The 19,080-nt window shown below is 34.6% G+C and overlaps 1 protein-coding gene across 1 annotated transcript in view; it reads right to left on the bottom strand.

Moving 5' to 3' along the window:
* DNAJC1 (DnaJ heat shock protein family (Hsp40) member C1) overlaps window positions 1-19,080 on the bottom strand; it is a 108,077-nt gene that overhangs the window by 46,535 nt on the left and 42,462 nt on the right. Inside the window, exons 4-7 of the mRNA XM_059841921.1 lie at window positions 16,740-16,905; window positions 15,766-15,863; window positions 14,607-14,700; window positions 5,159-5,249 (exon numbers count right to left, since the gene is read on the bottom strand). Of these exons, the coding sequence (XP_059697904.1) occupies window positions 5,159-5,249; window positions 14,607-14,700; window positions 15,766-15,863; window positions 16,740-16,905 (449 nt within the window). The remainder of the gene's footprint in view (window positions 1-5,158; window positions 5,250-14,606; window positions 14,701-15,765; window positions 15,864-16,739; window positions 16,906-19,080) is intronic.

Genomic DNA, 19,080 nt, shown 5'->3' with positions numbered 1-19,080 from the left:
GACAGCAAACATCTTTTGGGCAAATCAGTAAGATACTGCATTGAAATCTTTTTTCAACACAGTTCACTTACCTATGTAACTATGAAAGACAACCAAAGCATTTGTAGCACTAAAATTTGTTGAAAACATGACAAGAGAAAAATTCACTTACACGTACAGTAACACAGACAGAACACAAAGAACCCAGAAGTCTGGAAAAAAAATTGTACTAAGGTTTTGACAGCCTATTGAGAAAATGGAGCAAATGGAGCAAATTCAATATCAACACAAATACGGGGCAAACATACATATGCTTAAAAAAGGTACACATTCTGTACTTAAAGTCAATGGGACTATATGAATATATCAAGAATTAGAGACAGACATATATATCTTCTGTACTGGGACATACATTTTTGAACAAACTGACTAAAGACATGCTAAGGGATGAATGCATCCTCAGCTACAAAAAACTTCTCATAAGTTACAGCTTTTGATGACTTTCATATTTTTTTCTGAAGATCTACCCTTCCCAAAACTTCCAATTCCCCCAAAATACAAAAGGGTTAGAAACAAGGCTCCAATATTTGAGCATTAATTTGCCTTCCAACAAACATATAATGAAGCATGCATGCCTCTCTCAAATGAGCCTCATGCACTGCATTTTTGCAGAATATTTTTCATAAAGTCTAAAGCAAGTTTTGTGGGGAGAGGTATCATATCAAGCCTAGTTGAAACAACTGGGAAAAATACACAAGCTTGAAAGTTCAAAATTCTTTCAGCAGGCCTGCCAAAACAATCAGTGAAATGGATGATACATAGTTTGCCATAATTAGCTGCAGAGGTAACAATTAAGTGATCAGAACATTCACACCCACACCAACCAAAAAAGCGTGCATTGCATAAATTAATTTTCTCTGAACCTGCCTGTCAGCAAATCATTACTCAGCAGCCATGTCAACACTGCATTTTGGCAGAGATTAATACCAAACACAATTATCCAATATATTTATCAATTATCTGGAAGGAAAGTAACCTTCAGCAGAGTGCTAGATTCTATAAATTTATTCCAAATGGTTTACAATGAAGAGGAAAGCACAAGAAGAAGTAGGAACACGGACTGGCTGGTAGTCTGGGACCAATCAAATCAAAAGTGTTTTTGAAAATTCCACAGTTAATGGCCTTATGCCACATCTGCACTTAGATGGGACTTTGGGCAAGGAACCTTTGATACCAGGGCTTGCACTTATGGTGGACAAGCAATCTGAAAAGAGCTATCAGAGCAATGGGAACTAACGTGACCTGTAATTCTGTAATAACCACAGAAGAAACATGTTTTCATAATCAGAGGGTAACGAACTTTAGAACATTATATACAAACCCAGGATCCAACACTTCTAGATACATTGCAAAACTAAATCAAGTACAGAAGATCCACAGAAATCAAGGGATCAAGAAAGACTTTATGTTAAGAAAACCTGCAGATAAATAAAATTTGTTTTAGGCACAGACATGCTAATAATGAACAACTGAAAGCCAAATCTGGAGAAATTAATACTGAAATTAGGATACAACTATACAATAGCAAAATTAATTATCTGAACAAACCATGAAGAACTGAAGGCATCTCAAGCTTTACTGATCAATGCTGTATCTTGAGGAACAAGGAAGCTCAAAGCTGAATTGCACCACTGGTACAAGTCAAGTAAGACAAGTCAGGAGAATCAGTATTTTCCACTGATTTTCACCTGTAAGAGTCTGAAATAAACCACTGTACTAAATGACCTAATGATGTCTCCTATCCCTAGGTTTCATGAAACAATATAAAAAGCTAAGCAAGCAGCATGCTGTATTCTAAGCTGTCAGGAAAGGGTGACCAACCAAGCCTAACCAAACCTGATCACATGCATTAAAGGTTTCACTACAGCTCTGGATGTGTGGTGGCAGGCACTCGGGTAAGTGTGCTGTAAGACCCTACGGAGAGACATAAATACCACATCATAAAAGTCTGACACAGAAAGGCAGCTCATCAAGCAGCCACAGGGCAAGTAATTTCGTACTTCAGTTAAAGCTTGAAAGATGGGGGTAAGGTAAAAGCAGAAAACCCCACATACTATTCAACATGGTTTATAACTAGAAACAAAACAGTTTCCTGCCATAGATTGTTCCAGATGCCTTGTACATCCTGGCAAGAATTCTGATTTTACAATGCAAATATATTTCCTAATTTGGATGCCAGTGAAATGTTCACCTGCAATACTTAGCAGGCACCCTCTTTTTAAAAAGGCTTTTTTAAAAAATAAATTTAAGTTTTCATACCAAATGTCAGGGAAAACAAACTAAGAAGAATGGAAAGTAAGAGAATTGCCAAGGTTAAGTATAAAGAAAGAAAAATAGATGTGTTTCCCCCAAAATGGACATAATTGAAAGAAGTACTCCATGCAAAAACAGCTTGAGAGCTGCTAGAATTCATCCTGATTACTACTCAAACTTTGCAATTTAAGTTTAAAAACTGAGTGATCTGTCCTGATTGTATGCCTATGTCATCTCAGTTTAATAATGCCTATTCAGTGCAGCTAACACCTACTGTACTTTGCATCCCATGACTATGATGAACACGGCTATCCATTGGGAAGGAACCACTACCTGATGCGGGGATCACACACGACAGAAGAGGGAGAAGTTGGAAGAAAGTTTATTAATTAAAGCCCTTCCATTTAAAAATAAAACTTTGTGTTCTTACATCTAAATGTGAAAAATGCATCAGAAAATGTAATGCAAACCATTTCTACTTTTGTGCCTAAAATACACAGCTCCCTGTAATTCCTACAAAACTCTATTTCCTAGAAACCTAAAATTTTATTATAAGCTGCTCTATTTTTGTAAAGTTGCTATATTTTATTAAGGTAGTAATGACAGTTTTGGATGGATTGAGAGGTGATAAGAAACACTGCAAATAAAAATAAATCAAAAGTGCAGAATATTAAAGTAACAAGAAATTATTTCTTCACACTCCTTCCCAAAAACAGAACTTTAATGACATCTCAGCACTGTCCTCTCTTTCCTGTTCAGCAAACTACATTTTCCTCCTTCAGTACCTTACTCTGGTTTTAGTTCAAGCTGCCTACAGAATACTGCACAGTTTCAGCAGGAAAGCAGACAGACAAGGGGACAAAACAGCAATTAGGGCATGAAAAAAACAAGAACTGTAAAACAGCTATTGCTAATCAGCATGAGATATATGTTTACTCAATTAAATAGACAGAACCTTTATTATGACCTCGCATCCCAGAGATGGTGTCTAAAATTAAGAAGAATGGGGGCAAACAAAATGCACATTTGGTGATTTACAACCTTTCTATGCTAATTGTGATGTGACAATGCAGAGCAACATAATGAAATAAGCAAATTTAGCAGATGCTTCGCATGCAAGCTTCAGTTAAAAATGATATAATTTTACTTTTGCCTACAGTAACATGGGTGCATCTCTTGTTTCTCTCTTGGGTGTCTAACTTATTAGAAAAAAAGGTAACTGACAGCTCATTCTGCTGCCCAGCTATAGCACTGCTATGGCTGACCAAATAATTCCGTGCCAAATCTCAAACTCTGCTAATTACAGGTGGTGATTCTCAATCCTGCTTGCTCCCTGCCAGCAAGCCTACAAGGGGAGGGCAGGATGCCAGCCCGTGAGCCTGGTGAGGCCTGGCCCCTGCTCACATGAGTGACACTGGGTCACCTGGCAGACATGGCAGCCACGCCGTGGTGCACCCAGCAGCATGATAGGGGACAGGGTGGTGCTTCTAGGAGAGGTCAGGGGTGACTTGGAAAGCTAAACTTGTACCTCTCAGGGATGGGCACTGCTGCTGGAGGTGACAACAGAAAAAAATTACTTTCACAACACACCTGGCAGCAGGGAAATATTTAAAACTTCACATGTGGCCTTTCAGTTACACACAGGAACGTGCACAATATGATGTTAATAATTTTACACTTTCATTTTCACTTCTGTTTTCAAAAACTAGTCCTTTTAAAACTCACAGTAGTTCACAGGTTTCAACGAGGAATGTATGCCAGCTATTTTGAACAATGGTAATGCATTACTATCTGACAATTTAACAAGTTTTTAATAACCCAAGTCAAGACCCTTTTCAAGGACTCATTTTGTGGTAGGTATCTCAAACATAATGGCAGGCCTTCCTAACAAGCATTAAATGCACTATTTTGCTAGATTTGGCCTGGGTCCATGATGCTTACTGAAATGCTGAATGTTATCCATTTTCCCAAAATAGATTCAGCTACTGATAAGTTGGGAATTATTGCTGGAACTGGATCTCTTCGCTGATTTTACAAAATTAAGCTACTTTGTAAATATAAATAATGCAGCTGTATTTTAAGTACCTAAAGGCTTATGCTTACTCCAAGCTACTAAATTATCACAAAGCACTCAATGCACTTGTCAGAATAAAGGAACTTAAAAGCATGCACTTAAGTACAGTAAATAAAGCAAGCATGCACATACAAACACGGACAAAAAACTATTAAAACTGTCTTCAGAAGAGGGTAGGTTTAATCATTGTCAAAAGCAAATAACTGAAAGAAAAGGAAAAGTCACCTATAATTATTCTGAATGCTTTATTAAAAGAAATGATAATTGCCTTCTCTGGTCTTTTATAAGAGTATAACAACTTTTAGGTATTTATTTGAACAATAGTACAAATCCACCTCTGAAGTCTGCATCCATCCTTTTGGAAATTCAAATCATTGTCACTTTCTATCACAAAAATAAACTCAAAATGAACAAAAGAATATTAAACACATTATTAAAAAAATATTTACAAACAATGAGAATACAAAAATGCTCAAAAACCCAAGAGGTCACTTCTGAAAACATATAGTACATTTGAGATCTTCCCCTCCCATAAAGTAACATTTCTAGCGAGGTATGTTCTTCTTGCTATAATCTAACTGATCACCTGAGTTGTATGTTTCTATAGAAGCAAACCAGCAGCCTACTGCAAAATTAGCCATAAAATTAAAAGCTTATTTAAATTTAACAGCAGTAGAGAAATATATAAAACATGTATTTTAGAAGATTAGAAAAGTGCTTGTTCATATACATCCAATGTAGAAGGTATATTGTATTACATCTTTGTTTATTAAGACAGTGGTAAAAACTCACTCTGAAGTGTTTCAAGTTCAGCCTTAGCCAGGGCATCTTCTTTCGCCTTCATTTTTGTTTCTTTATATTCTACATATAATTGTCTGGCATCCTTTAAGAAAATGTTGCAATGGCATTAGCATCCTTATACAGACAAGTAATTGCAATGGCTCTGTTTAAGTTTTCACTTAACCTCACCAAAAAAAGTTAAGATATATTTGTTTCCTTGAGTTACAGCAATTTTCAGTCTAAAACACAGAATTTCTGTGATAAAGGCTCAAATGTAATAGTGTTGATATTATAGACTATGATGCTCATTGACAACCTGAAAAGCAAAATCGTTAGAGAAACTATCTCAACTTTGCAAAGAGCATGCACCCACTTTGCTCAAATCAGCAATCTGGAAGTTCAAGGGAGAAAAAGATGTTTTTAATTAGAGTAGCGTGCGCAGGGACAAACAAAGGCAACTGCTAGGCAGCAATCACCTTAATGTGAACTCATTAAGGTAATGATAACTGCATGTGCCAACTTATTCCCCCTTTTTTTTTAAAACCAACTTCTACATTGCTATTAAAGTGTTGAAAATACACTTGTTTTTTTCCCCCAAGGATTAGATTCTAATCTGAAATCTATAATGCAAATGTACACATAAAACTAGACGTCCTGTCACACAAACACCACAATAATGTACACCTTTCCAAAATCCGATGAATGAGTTATTATAGATTTCTGCTGAAAGCCTTCCGATATGAACAACCAGATTGCTGAAGTTTCCTTACTCTCACCAGTTTAAGAGATTTCTGTACTCATTCAAAACCAAGGAATCCATAATACAAATGCTGAAATAGAGAAATTGTTATTTATCTTTATCAAGCATGCAGAATGTCTATTGTATTACTCAAAAATTAAATATAGCATTAGATAGACCTAATCTTAGATCTTTTTACCCAAAAATAATTTCTGGTATTATAACACTAACAGTACCACTTTTTACAGATAACCTAAATTTGAATGCAGAATGTATTGTAAAATGGTAGTAAATATTTTTTATAATTTCAACTATATTTAAACAAAACCTGGTATCATCACCATGAAACAAGACACCTTAAGAAATCTTGAAGAGAAAAATTTGAGCTAAGCAATCATTGTCACTGACTCTTACGGTAGAAATAATCCCATTCTCCCTGCAAAGTTGTTCTTCATGTTACACTTGGATCTACCCTTTCAAAGCTACTTGAAGGAGGCTGGAAAGCACAGGAATCATGACCAAGCTCAGAGCAGAACTTTGTCGTGGTTTGGAGACACCTCATCGATAAGGTCAGGATGCTTGAAGAACAACTCTGACAAATTCCCACAAAAGATCAGTAAAGTTCTACCTCCTTCCAAAACACCTCTTACTCTTTTTTTTCCTTTTTTTTTTTTCTTTTTTTTTCCTGGGTACAGGAAATAGCACGTTTTGAGGGGTTTTTTGCCAGTTTTATGTAGGAAATCTCTGCACGCAAAAGTAATTTCAAAGGGTTTACATAACTTCTTGCTCCTGGAACTTAACAGAAGAGACTGTTTCACATGCTAATACTTTTAGGATTGGGAAAAAGGGTTTTTTTAAAGTAGAGTTGTGGCTAAAAAAAAAGTGTAAAGCAGGACTAGCATTAACAGCAGATATGTAAGCTTTGAGAGACACACTTGAATCACAAAATTAGTATCAACACTGGCTTTCTTTTTGGTATACCTGAAATAAGAATTCCCTACCACACTGGAAACTTTCCTTGTACTCTCGAGGTTTGGCCTACTTGAAAAATCAAGAAACAGAAACAGCCATAAATGCAATAGTTCATTTCTGCTGAGTTTGAGACATTTGGGTTGCGTGGCATTCACAGGACTCAGACTTATGGATATCCAAAAACCACTTTTGTTTAAGGCTATGATTTCAAAATGGCTACAATTAACTGGCATTTAAATTTAACCCATTTGACACTGAAAGCCAATATTTGATGCTAAATTCTGGTGTAAAATCCATTATTGCTTGTGGGATCTCCAGACAGCAGGCACTAGGGGGTAACTGTCAATCTCTCCAGCATGTCAATCACAGAACAATTGGAAATGTGGCTCAGATGAAAATGAGACACAATAGCTGAACAACAAAGAAAACTAGTCAGAAGCACATAAATGAAATACGGTAGTATTGTTGCTTTATAGATATAGAATGGATTATCACTACAAATGGAGTAATATGCAGGTAACAAAGGCAGCATCAGTCTTTTATCTTAGCGGTAAGATTATTATGGTTGTGACCATAATAACAAAAAAAAAAAGGGGAAACTACACACTTTGAAGCTTACACAAATGTATACATATAAAGAAAAGCAAAGAAGAAACACCAACAAAAAGCTTAACTCAAAATGGATTTTGAAGATTTGAAAATAAATCCTTCCCATAAAAAATAAGAATGGCTCTACAGGTTGTAAAGAAAAATTAAAAGGCATACCTGAGTAAAGACTTTAACCACAGACACAAATTTTATGCGTATTAGACCTCATAGGTCAAAATGAAAAAACACTGGAAAACCATTTAACATAGGAAGTTCTTTGAAGAAAAGTTCTGCATTAAGGCCCCTTTCAATTCATTCTTCATTAGCTTTCAATCAGTCTAAAGAGGAATATTTGTTTTCAAGAATATTCTGTTTTGGTAGTGTAAGTATTTCAAAATAGATTTATGCTCAGATTTTTTACTTTGCTGAAGTAATAAATTTAAGTAGTCACTTTGTCTCAATACAAGCATTTTAGGGCCCTAAAGACACTGACAATACAGATACAGTCTCTTCCAATCTAATGTTCCTTCCCCATGATCCAATAACAATTTTATATCTCAAAACATCAACATTTTATACTTAATGTATGTTTCACCTTCAAGAAATATTAGACATAAGAAGAGTAATATTTTCGTACTTCTGGGGTGGAAAGATACAGAGAAAAGAGAAACAAATTCAAAGCTTGATATAGTTCTAACTAAAACTCCACCTTACCTAATAAGAAATAGGTTCTCATTTGCCGGAGTTTAAGACATTTTCAAAAAAACCAGCAAAACAAATACATTATTTCTTCTCACCACTAAAGCAGTATAACATGTAATTAGTTAAGCATAAAGAATAAAGAAGAGGGCTGATATATGCTGGTTTATTATATTATAAATTCAAATATATACTTTCCAAAAAGGAATAGAATGAAAAAAAGAATGTATTTGAAATGCAAAATTCTGCTATTAGTATTTCTAAATTATATTTAAACTGCCATGTATAGGAAAATCCTGTGATTACCGTCATATTTAATCACAAATAAGAATGAAGAATACTGAAAAATTCTTGAAAATATAGTTTCTCTCTTTATATCAGCATCATCTCATGTTATTAAATTGAGATTGCCCAGACAAAGCTGAGCCTGAGTTATGCAGAAATACAGAAGTCCCTGATACTGAACTTTTAAGGGTTTTTTTCATTTGTTTGTTTTAGGGTTTGAGGTCTTGGTTGGGGTTTTAGGTGTTTTTTTTTTGTTTGTTGCTTTTAAATCAAGAGATACAGTGTTTATTCAAACTGTACTAATTCTATAAGTAAGAACTTCCATTCTGAGTAAGACTCAGTCATTTTGGTTTCTCCTTGATTTTTGGGGAGGGTGATGAGGCTTTGTTGGTTTGTTTGCTTTGTGGTTTTTGGGTTTTCGTTGTTTGGGTATTCTCCCCTCCAGTAAACATTAAATCCTCCTGGCTTTCTGGTCTACCTCAAAAGAAACTGGAGATTAGGAAAAAGAAAGCAAACAACTTGAAACAACTTGTTGTATGAGAATCTTCGTTTCAGATTTTGTGATAGAAATAGTTCACATTTTAGTTCTTTGGGTATGGGACTGATACAAACAAAATTCACACAACTGAAAAAAATTTCTCACAAGCATACTTAAAGTCACTATGCTGAAATTATTTTCTCTGGAATAATTTTTATTACATAATACTTTCATGGAGCTATTGAACTAATTTTTTTTGTCTTTTTGAGCACAGTATTATTATACACAATTTATATTGAAAAGAGAAAAAAAGAGTTAAATTCAATTTACTCCACCAACCCTCCTTCAATTTGCTATTTCTATGCAATAAAAATTCCAGCCATTACACCAAAGCAAAAATACTCTTTGGATAGGATTCTGTGCTAGTGATATCAATGTGTTATGGTAAGAAATAATGTTTTAAAAAGAATTGAACATTATGATTTATACTTTTCTTTGGCATTTTTACCTTTTTGCCCAAAGGCAATCTAGTAAACAAATAGGAATTGCATTACTTCCTCCTTTATAATCAAAAAATCATGCTTTGCCTGTAGAATAATCCCAGGTGTGGGGAGGCTCTTCAGCTGTGTAGAGCCGTGGGCAGTTGTGGCGTGGTTCCCAAGCCTCGGTGCACCATGTGACCAGCAGCTGGCTGTGCCACTGCAGTCTCTGCTGGGAATTCCATGTGCCCAGTGGTGAGACAAAGGCAGCCAGAAGGGGAAACAGAGGTCAGTGCTGCAAGGCCTCTCTGGGACCCATTTCACACCCAATGAAGCCTCATACCACAGCAGACCAGCAGCAATAATTGAGAGACAGTATTGCCTCCTACATACAAGCTACTCATGCTCATGTGGTAAGACATGTAGACTTAGAGCAATACAAAGAAGCTGCCACAGCACAGCAGGCAATTAAAAGCAAATTTCTTTACTGTCTTACATTTATTTAAAACTTTTCGTATTTTTGCAGCACATTTTTTCCTTCAGAGCAGTACCCTGTTAGACACAAATTATTTTTGCTCACTTGCATACACCAAGAATACTTGTTTTACCATCCACTCTCCTCTGACCTGCTTCTAAGCTTCTAATTGACCTCAGGGTCAAGAGCTTCATCCTTACTGTGGTTCTCCCAACAGCTGTGAAATAGCAAGAAACAGAGCAAATGGGCAATCACTCGTGCCACACATCCTGCAATTGCTCGCTCCCCACAAATTATACCAACATTGGTGCTGTACAGTAAATTGGAACATGTCAAAACCCTCAAAGCCCTGTAAAGTTGGGAAATAGATATTTAACCTTACTGACTTGAATTTTTTTTTTTTTATTTTTAAGGCATATGCTATTAAATGCAATAAATTTTGTTTTAATCTTGCACAATTTCATATAAAGTCATATGTGAAGACAGAAACAACTCACAAATACATTTGCTGACCTAATCAAATCTTACTTGGAAGCTAACTTGCCAAAGGAGATGCCCTGCTGGCAAAGCCTCTTGAGTTTAATGACACATTGCCAATCCGTTTAAGGCCAAAGCTGAGCCATCTCTAAACAGGTGTTGAATTGTGATCATGGATTAAAAGAAAACCTGAGGAAAAAATGCCAAGAAATTAAACACCTCTGGGTCACTAGTTTGAATCTATTCCAGACTGCTAAATCTGCTACAGTAATTACCATCTGGTAGTGTACATAAAAATAAATTACTGGCTTTTTTGTTTTAATTCACTTTGTGCTACACAAAGGTCTTTATAAACACAAGTTTCAATTGTAATTGAAGGCTTTGTTGATAATCTCACTAGGTTATATCCAGTGCAACTATGTACTGAACTCAAACTGGCTTCTCATTACTGGTGAGCCACCAGTTCTCCCAACAGCTCATTGTGAGGGTGTGTGCTCTACACCTACAGGATTACAATAGAAGGAGGAAACTTTATTTTCTTAACAAGAAACAATTTCTGACGAAACAAACAAAAATGCTTTCTGCTCCATTACCCTCAGGACAACAGCAGGCTCACAATTCAGTCAGTGTAAAAATAAAGACATTTACTGCTAAACTTCACCACATCAGGGTGGAGGTAAAGTTGACAGGATCACTAAGAAACGCGCCTATCTTCTGTTTTCTGAAGGAAAAAATTTGTGAAGAATAATTAAAAACATTTTTCAAAAAGATCACTTCTCTAAAGTTATATGTCCAGACATCCAAAAAAACCCACCCTCTAGTCAGCTGCTTTTGGAATAAACTGCAATTTACTTATGACAGCTCTCTCTCAAAACATAAGTACACTTAATGCAACTGTATTACATACACAATTTGAACTGAAATTCTTGCATACTACATGTAGCTAGTTTATTTCATTTTAAGAAGAAATTTCAGTTTCAACAAGCATTTTAATTGAGTTTTTGGGGGTTCTTTGATCCCCTTCTTTTTTTAAATACGTTCCTTTTTTCCAGGTCATTCTCATGAAAGCATTAACTAAAATGGCCCTAGAAACAATTTTCATTCTTTTCCTATTTTTTCTTATCCTGCATTATAAGAATTAAACTTGGTAATAGGCAATGTAATTTACACTCCACTTAATGTTTCCTTCACAGCATACATATTTGATTTATGATACATTCTGTGTATTTTTCTCCCTTTGCTTCTTCAAACAAACTTTAAAATGCTGTTTTCACTCCTAAATTTAACTAAACTCAATGTGTGGATATAAAAATCTATGTAGTTTCTCTCAAAATACAATTGTCAACAGTGTAAAAAACCTGCTCATTTTCTTAGTTTTTCTCATCCTCCCCGCACACATTTTTCTTCCAATTTCTTGACATAAAATGCAGGCTACAATAAAATGGCATAGGCCACCACAAGGGCATGCAAACAAAGCATTTTTCTTCAGTGAAGGCCCACCTTAATTATTTTAAGTGCCTCCTTCTGAAATCTGACATTTTGAAGGAGGAAGGGAAGTAGGAGAAAGACACTCAATTGGATAAATGAGAGCCAGGCATGAGCAGAAGCTCAGCAACCTGAATCCTCAGACACAGCTGTTGCAATAAGAATATTCACATCAACTAATAGGGGGAGAGATGGATGCTAGGTAAAAAAAAAAAAAAATCAATACAAGAAGGGCTAAAAAGTTTTATTTGTTGCCATTGTTGTTATGCTGTTATGTTTGATTAGTTTTGGGGTTTTTTCAATGAAGTCTCCTCTGAGGAAGAACTTGTGTCTGTTACAGGCATGTGCTTCTGTTTTGTTAGTTTGAGGAAACAGTTCAGCTGTTTTACTGGCAGGGCTTTGAAAAACTCAGTGGCAGAGCAACATTCAGTTAAAACATTGCTAACTCTTCCCCTTTCCTGTCCCAAACATGGTTCCTTTAAATATGGATGCATTTTCAGAAGTTCATCTGCAATTGGATTAGTTGCAGCTGAATGACAGATTTTGGAAATGATTTGTTAGCTCTTAAATGACTGGAAAAAATAATTTAGATTAAAACAATAAACAACTAAAATCTGTGGCATCCATCCTGATGTCAACCACTTGCAATATGACACTTAACACTACTCAGTATCTGTAGGATCCTTCATCTTCTGCCTTAGTGATTTTACTTTTATTAAAAGCATTAGGTATCCTGAAATCTCAAGCCTGTGTATTACTGAAGAAAAATGCACTGAGATTTAAAACAGGACCTCTGTACTAGGTTATAATCAAGTACAGATAACTTTTTGCTCCATGTTGGTCATAAAGGCAGATCTTGCCAAAATGTTACATATACATCAAAATCAAAAGAACCCAGAGGTCTCTCTGTCAAGGTAGTTACTACACACCAGGTATCTTTTCAAATGCCATTTCAGAACACAGCTCCAACTGCTCTTATGCTCTTCAGAAGAGATGATACTTAAGTATTGTTAACTAATAAATAATAAGACAATTTATTACTATCAGCTTAAGTCCTGAATAGTTTTAACATTGAAGATTATTTATGGTTTATTGCATTTTAACTCATGTAACTAGCAGGTCACATTAAACAACAACAAAACAAACCATGCAGTTAAGCAGTAGTGTCATTTGTATATGGGCTAATCTACTCTAGAACCCCTGTCTCTTTGCTTCTCTTTGCTTCAAAGCCTTCCTGCTCTGAATTCCTCTACAACATGCCTCCCCTGCCACCAAACACTTGCTTGATGGTCCCCAATATTCCAGGAGTTACTGGACAGTTTTTTTTCCAGTACTATTAATTTAATGGAATAGGAATCCAAACAAGGGCTAAGTTCAACAAAGCATGAAACATCATTTTCTTGTATTTTTTTCTACCAATTCTGACAGGCATAGGAGCTGCTTTTTGAACAACAAATCTGAAACCTGCTATACTGACATAACACTATTTTAATATCATAAAAACTATAAGAAGCCACAAGAAGTCCTAATTTTCAATTATTCACTAATCTTCTATATTGTGTGATTTTTAAAAATTTTGCAATTAAAGCAAAATGGAAAGTACTATAATTATGAATAAAGTGTCAAAAATCCAGCAACAAAGTCTGCTGATACTAATTATTTTCTATCTGATTCACCTTGATGAGGAATGAACATCAAAGCTTAATTTGGTCACAACAGTTGATTAAGCATAATCAACTTGCTTTACAAACTTGTAAAAAGAAAGGTTTCTTTATTAAAACAGCCCCAAAGTTCCGATGAAAATTTTAAGAGAGAGAGATATTAATTTTGGCTGTTTGTAGGAAAAGTTAAAGGCTATAAAAATGGATGCTGGAAGACCAGGCATTATTGTATTTTTAACTTTTACAAGAGTTTAAATAAGAGAGTAGAAAAAATAACTATAGTCTTTTTCTACCTTGAACAGAGACAAAACCCAAATACTGATGCCATTTGTACTACTTATACTTTCAAAACAATACTCAATATTTCTGTAAACCAAAGAATAACCCATCTCACATTGCCTGATTCATATTACCAGTGACAAAGGTATTAAAAACAAAATACTGTATTTAAGGAAGACGCAAAGAAAGAGCAGGTGACATTAAAAAAGTTACTCTGGTAACTAATCTGACAATACTGCCATTGGTTGAATGCCAGATAGATTTTATGGTTGATAGTATTAGATTAAAACACAATAACTATGAGCAAGCCTGCCACATTGATGTTTATAAATTACAACCACACCTTTGTTATTTTACTTCAGCAATTTCAGAGATCGATTTGCATCATTATCCAGTGAATTAAAGAAAGAAACTCCATCATAAAAAGTAATTTCACTGTTACCCCAAATTTAAATGACATGTTAAAATTTGCTATGAAAGTACAGCATTTGCTGATTTGAGATTAAAGTACTTTTGTTAACATCACTTAAATATTGGTATTCCTAATTAGATAGATATACATCCATTTCCCCCACCCCTCTCCCATCATTTATTCTTGTAGTTTTGCCTAACAGAAACTGCTTCCCTAGCTCGTTAAGATTAATATGCATTTAAAATACATTCATATTTCCATGAACTTTTGATATCAAATTTGCCTCCAAAGAGTAATTTCTTTATATATGTATATATATGCTATATGTTTGAGCCAAAAAATTAATTAAGAACAAGTGCTACACATCTGATTATGCATAATAACACCATCAAGAAAAATTAAGTAACACTATTTAACATCATTACTGTTACCTGGAATAACTGAGGTAAAGCTTTCACTGTGAGACAGAACCATATTCCCAGCTTGCATGGAAGTAAGTCATGCCATTGTGGCTTGTCCAGTACCCTGCAGTCAAAAAAATTGTAGTTTTTTCATTATTGCCACACAATCTCAAAGCCAGAACTCTCCCATTATCCTTTAAGATGATTAGCACTCGTCAACTCCCATAAAAATGTCTGACTACATAATAAAAAAGATACATTTTAAACATTTAATTCAAGATATCTAACAGCTGACTTCTAATAATTTCTGTATTTTGATCTTCTGAAAGGACTTTTCTTCAAGAAAATAAATTCATAAGCCACATAATCACATTAGTTTAAATAAAAAACCAAACCAAAAAACCACTCAAGCTTCAACCAAGTGTTCACAAGTGCTGACAACCAGATATGAAGACTGTAGCATAAACAAAACAATACATAAAAATTAATGTCATTTGCAGTTCACTGGAGCATTACTCACTGATGTCATCAAGAAAGACGACAGGCAGAATGGTCTCTGATCTCCATCCCTCATTGATCCAGTTCATGCCCCTGCTGTGTGAACTATTTAAACCCTTTATTTCTTTCTATGAATCAATAGAAGAAATAGTGCTATCTTTTGGAGTGTCCTGAAAGTCACTATTTCCTTATGTGTTCCTTGGCAAACAATGTGTTAGAAGCCTTTACCAACACACACATTTTTAAGTGAATCAGATAAAAAGCATTTAATCAGACAATCATTAAAACTCCATAAGAACTCCTTGCTTGGAATAGGAATAAATTGAAGCTCAAATAAATTGAAATTTGTTAACTGTAATCAAAGGCAAAAACCCTTAAAGAGGGAAAAAGTTCTAAAATCTCCTAAAATCAACCTGTAAAAATAATATCCTTTTATAAGACAGAAGCCTTTAATTCAGCATTAATCTTTCAATGATTATTGATCTGCTGAATAAACACCACGTGTTTATTTACAAATCCAAACTTGAAAACACATCTACACTGGCACACTTTGTATCAGCAATGGCTGTTACTACACATAGAGCTGTTTTTATCACAGAGTATTTCAAAGATGCAAAAAGAAAATGAGAGAACTGAATCAGTAGCTGACAGAATGTTTTAAAATGCACAAAACAAGAGAGTTCTTTCCCACCTTTCATTTTTGTCTAGAGCAGCAAGTTTGGTTTCATCTGTACTCCTGCCACCTGTTTTTTTCTTCTTCTCCCTCTTTTTTCTGCTAAGCAGTTCATCCTTGATGTAGAAAGAACTACGGTTACAGGTTATCATTAGCATGTAAACCACAAATGTTACTGGGACTTTTCTGTGAAGGGTAAACACTAGAGTAGCATTTATGCAAATGTATCTGGGGTCCTACATGATTAAGTAAAATGATCTATCTTAACAATAACTGTTGCCATGGTATCCAGTCTTTAAACACACATGAAGTCCAGTTCTGTCACTCATGTGTATCTCCATAGCAATCAAAGTTTTCTAAGAGGAGAAAGCATTCAACTTGCCTCCTTTCTCATTCATCAACTTCAATAATGCAGTGGAAAATAAAAAAGTAAATAGATGCTAATGTATGAATATTTTTCAAGTTATGGTTAGTTTTTTTTCTTAGCCTACTAAGTGCAACAGACTTTTATATGAAAAAAAATAAAATTATCAAAAAATAATGTGATTTATACTGCTTACCAATTCCCATCCTGTTAAGAAAAACCCAAAACAAAAAAGCATTTAGCTTAGAACAAAGGCAATCAAGTATGACTGTTAAACAAATAAAACCTGTTTATTTTTAAACCTTAGATATGACTACAGTAGCATATGATTCTTCATCAACAAATGATAGACTTTTTCTCTTCTTCCTTCCAGATAAAAACACAGGACCAGCTCTTGCAATTTATTACCAATTCTAGAAAAATTAAGTCGTTTTTAGATTACCATTTCTGAGATGCTGAATATCTCATTCTGTAATTATCATCATTTTAAATAGAATATTTTTAAAATACGAAAAGTCCAAATTCAAACCAGGGGAAGTAGCAGAGGTATCTATCTATAATACGCAAACGTCTACAGGAAATTCAGTACTAATAATTGAAGCAAGTTTGATTTATTACCAATACTTACCAGCTGTTTTTCCAGGTAGATTGACCAAACCACAGCATAATGACCCACTGTGAGTATAATGAACAAGAGTAATGCCAGCTCAGCATTGCTCATTTTTCTCACCCGCCTGTAGTAGAACACAGGCTGTCGCCAATCTGGTAGTCCATTGATCAGAATATCATCATACCTACAGTAGCAAACATAACAGGCTTTCATGGAGAGCTAAAAATGAAATAAGCCAAGACATCCAATTATAAAACAAAAGATAATCCATAGAGTGCTTGAATAATACCCACACAAAAGATCATTTAGTAAATTTTTTTTTTAGAGAGTAATGCCTTGTTTTGTCAGCAGATAGGCTTGCATGTGGAAACAAACAGGCTCCAAACACTGGGGCAGGGGAAAAAAAATAAATTCAAACGTTCCAGCAACACCTGCCCCCTCCCCTTCCAAGTTCATTTACTTTTGAAGTAAGAGACTTCCAGAAATGTGTTCTATGTGCTCCGTAATCAGTGGGCAGGTCTCCATGATCGAAGTAAGTAACAACTCACGAACAACTAAATAGGTAGCCAAGAGCAAATGTCTCAAACACTAGAAACCCTTTTTTCTTTTACAAATTAAATGCACAAGTGCTGGGGGGAGGGGAGAAGCATCTCTGCTTTTTGTTTTTGTCCTTTAGTACCACAAACTCCATTAGGTAAAAACACGCCAGACTTACCATACCTTCTTTGTAAGTTAAGAGCTTAAATTAGAGGCTTGATATTGATGTTTGAAAACAAAGTTCACCAGTTTTTGATTTTCTCTTTGAAACACTGTCTTCAAAATCAATCTATTTTAAAACTGTTTAATTACTAACCCTACCAACTGTACAGAAACTATTTTATGACAATCCCGTTTCCTTCACACAAATGTCTTGAAGTATCTTTAAATGTCTGAGGTCTTTTATTTACAGTATTTGAGCAATTTAAAAATAAACAAACCACAGACATGCAAACCAGATTTTTTTAAAATTAACTTTTCGGAGTAAAGTTTCAAACAAAAATCTCTACAGTAAACTCATAAATCTGTATGTTCAAGATGCACAACCTGTTAATCTTAAATTGAACACAACTCATTACATATTCTAATCACACCATTTCCAGAATTAAATCTGCACTGAAAGGCCTAATTTGGTGCAACACATTGACCAAAATATTTTAATTAAAAATATTCTGAGTTAGTCGCAGGCCTAATTACAGGAATAGAAATAGGGCCTATATTGTCATGCAGGTCAGTAGAACTCAGTAGTAGGTTTTTCTCAAGTAAATTGACCAATCCAGGAATAATAGCGCAGCTGCTAAACTGCCAGTCTTGACATGTAAATCAATTTAAATGCAACAACTGCACTAGCTACTTTGATAGTTATTAAATTGATACCTTGGAGATGTACTAAAAAAAATATTTCCACAAGCAAATTCATTTTAAGCAGAAAAAAGCAGCAGTGGTTTTCAATTAAAAAATATACCTTACTATAGTGCATATCTGAAAAGCTACCTTCTGATAAAACATTTGTTCAAGTTGGCACCATTATGTCTACATAAAAGATTTAACACCTCAGGATTCTGCTGTGTTCTGAATGATACCAGAAGTAGAATTCCCATTACAAAATTCTATCTGCCATTAAAACTATAAGAATACTAAGGTTAACATCTATTATTGTAAAATTTGAACTAATAACTTTTTTCCTTTCCCAGTGAGTCAGAACAAATTAACTACTGACACCTTAATACAAACTCTTCAGAAAAATTGCTTATGATGTTATTTTAAAATTAAAATTTCTATTTAACTTTTGTTTAAGAAATAAGTAGATGTTTTAACCTTTAAAAATATTAAGACATTTACTTAGTAATAATAGAAGAGAACAATTTAGAAACAGAACCATCTTTAAAACAAATTAGGTTGATAACAAGGTTTTACATAAGATGCTTTTCCTTTGAAATCTTCAGAGAAATAAACGTACAACCTAATTTAATATATATTTATTAAGCAGTTGCCTTCTTATATACTAAGGGTTCTTAATTGATGCACTGAAAAAGTGGGTACTGATTAAATAAAGTCCATACATGCTGATGGTAACAATATAGTAATATGTAAACCAAGGTTTTGAACTAACATTTGGCAACCATGTTCTATTATAAATTATCTGTTAAGAAAAAATAAATGAAGACAGCAGAGCCTCTTGCATTAAGTGCTTTAAACAGCCCTCGGTATTTACTAGGCTATGTCCGCTGTTCTGAACAACAGCCTCCACGGATTAAGGCTCCGAATCAATGCTCTATTGATTTTACTATCAATGAGCATTATGGCTCACACGACTGGCCAT

The sequence above is a fragment of the Haemorhous mexicanus genome, chromosome 1 (assembly GCF_027477595.1).
Source record: "Haemorhous mexicanus isolate bHaeMex1 chromosome 1, bHaeMex1.pri, whole genome shotgun sequence".
NCBI classification, from domain to species: domain Eukaryota; kingdom Metazoa; phylum Chordata; class Aves; order Passeriformes; family Fringillidae; genus Haemorhous; species Haemorhous mexicanus.
This window is presented reverse-complemented; position numbering and strand designations above follow the sequence as displayed.